This window comes from Helobdella robusta (assembly GCF_000326865.2).
Source record: "Helobdella robusta unplaced genomic scaffold HELROscaffold_202, whole genome shotgun sequence".
Classification (NCBI taxonomy): domain Eukaryota; kingdom Metazoa; phylum Annelida; class Clitellata; order Rhynchobdellida; family Glossiphoniidae; genus Helobdella; species Helobdella robusta.
Genome location: NW_008704089.1, coordinates 10397 through 12917, shown reverse-complemented (window position 1 = coordinate 12917; position 2521 = coordinate 10397). Strand labels below are relative to the sequence as shown.

At 33.0% G+C, this 2521-nt stretch overlaps 1 protein-coding gene across 1 annotated transcript; it reads left to right on the top strand.

The window, feature by feature from the left end:
* Positions 1 to 752: 752 nt before the first annotated feature.
* Positions 753 to 1967, top strand: HELRODRAFT_195103 (hypothetical protein; the record flags this gene model as incomplete). The annotated part of the gene is made up of 1 exon (XM_009018201.1): positions 753 to 1967. Exon 1 carries the CDS (start codon positions 1332 to 1334, stop codon positions 1965 to 1967), a length of 636 nt encoding a protein of 211 aa, XP_009016449.1. The 5' UTR covers positions 753 to 1331.
* Between the last annotated feature and the right edge of the window lie 554 nt (positions 1968 to 2521).

Genomic DNA, 2521 nt, shown 5'->3' with positions numbered 1-2521 from the left:
AATTGACGATAGTTTAAAATTTTTAAAAAAGCCTAGCGGGGAAATTTCAAATGAATTTATTATCATAATTGAGCTTTTCCATGCAAACTGTTTTTAAGATTTTGAAAGTATTTTAATGTTCTATATTACTTAGATTTAGAGAAGTTTGAATTGCCGAGTACCAGGGTGAGGTTTCTATTTGAGTTGAATAACAATAATAATAATAATAATAATAACAATAATAATAATAATACCAATAATGTATATAATGATAGTGGATTGCATTGTGCAAATTCCACAAGTCAAATGGATAGCTAACAATGAAATAGAGGCAGTTTCCTCACTAAATTTTCTGAGTTTTTTCATACTATATTTCTCGTAATTAATAGATATTTTTTATAATAACTAAACTCATATTTTGATCTTTAGTTAATTAACAGAAGAAGTAGTAGTAGATTTGTAGTAGTGTAGCGGCTGTAGTAGCAGCAGTTGTATGCAAGCGGTTACAATTTTTTTGTCATTGTATAATTAAAATGTTTTAAGTTCGTAATGAAGAAACATTTTAAATTATTACCTTGAAAATCAGAGTATCTTTTTGAGCTCCGTAACTACGTGTAAATAAAGGATATTATATTGATCACGACATCTGATCGGGGTTATAAAACAAAACATTAGCCACAATTTTAGAGATAAATTTGCGAATCAGTCAGTCATATACAGGCACACATACACACACACTAACACCAACACACACTAACACACTCGCAAGCAAGTTTTTTTATTTTATTACAGTTTTTCGTATTATAAGTGTGTTTAAAATTGATCGTAAATGGATAATAAAAATGACGTTATTAAAAATATCCTGTTTTTCGCCGTCCGTAAAATTGAAAACATACGTCACCATCTACGTCATAATTGTGACGTCATCGTCGCCATCGTCACATTGAAATGGTAATGAGTGGTAGTGGCAGTAGTAGCGATAGAGGTAGTAGTAGTTGTAGTAGTAGTAGTAGTAATAGTTATTGTAGAAGTAGTAATAGTGGTAGTAGTTGGTAAAGTTGTAAAAGTTTGAGCGGTGGTAGCGTTTAAATGAATGTATTTTTAAATATCTGTTTATTTAAATAGGTTTATATTAATTAATCAGTTGCTAAAAATGAATTTTAATTTATTTTCATGACAGCTAAATGACTGACTTATCTGATCTTTAAATCATTAACCATACTCATAAATGGCGACATCATTACGTTAATAGTAACGTCAACTCGCAATTGCCCTTATCGTCACTGGTGTCGTCATCTTCATCTTCAACAGCACCGACGATCTCTATAGAAAATAACAAACAACAACCACCAATGCATCAAGAAACACAACAACAACAACAACAGCCACAACAACATCAACCACAACAACCACCAATACACCAAGAAACACAACAACAACATCTACCACATCATCAACCACAACAACTGCATATGGACTCGCAAAGACTTCAACGCCTCGATGAACTTCCAGACGACTTCCAGCCACAGGCGACCACCTCGAGCCCCGTCCTTAGCGAACCCCTCAAGCTTTCCCGATTGATCCCTCACGACAAATTTTCAAACTACATTTTAAACACAGCAGAGAAGAGAAAAGATGTTTCAAAAAACAACAATCAAAATACAATTACTAATATTAATAACCTCAGTGATGGACACGATGACAACAATAATGATAGTGGCCTGATGGACCAGAGTATTTTGGATGATGACGTTGTTGGCGGTGATGATAATAGTAATTTAAGGGGCTATAGAGGTGGTGGTGGCAGTGGTGGTGGTGGTAGTGGTGGTGGCAGTGGTGATGTTGGTGGTGGTCAAGCCGCCGGAAGGAACGCAAGAGCAATTCAGCCGGATGACAGAAATTTTTTCTTGGCAGAAGAAAGGGGCGTGAGTCACGAGCAGTGGTCAGTTAATTTTTTTTTGCTTCTCTTAAAATCTTTTTATCACTAATTTAATTAATTCATCATTTTCAAACAAATTCAATTTTAATGTAGGTGCTGTATAATATTATTCATTTAATCGTTTGTTAATTTGGCGTTTGGATCATTCGTTATAAATTTAATTGAAAGAGTTCATTATAATTGTTTGTTCATCATGTTTGTTTGTTCATCATGTTTGTTTGTTCATCGTGTTTGTTTGTTCATCATGTTTGTTTGTTCATCGTGTTTGTTTGTAAATTAAAATTGTTCGTTCATTACATTGTAACGGTGTCCTCAGCTTTTTTATGAAGTTTCTTTAAATAAGGGTACTTTCTATAAGGACCAAACTGATAACACTCAGATTATTAACATTGCTAATGTAGTTAGCCTTGCTATGCTTTAACATTTATTACATTACAATAGCTGGGATCAACTAAGATCCTCACATGAACATAACATTTAATACTTACTAAGTTATAGTAACAGTACACATCGACAATGTTATAAAAATATCTATATCTGACACTGTTGAAAATGTCATAAAGCACAACAACAAATTCACAATTTCAAACAACACTAAAGATA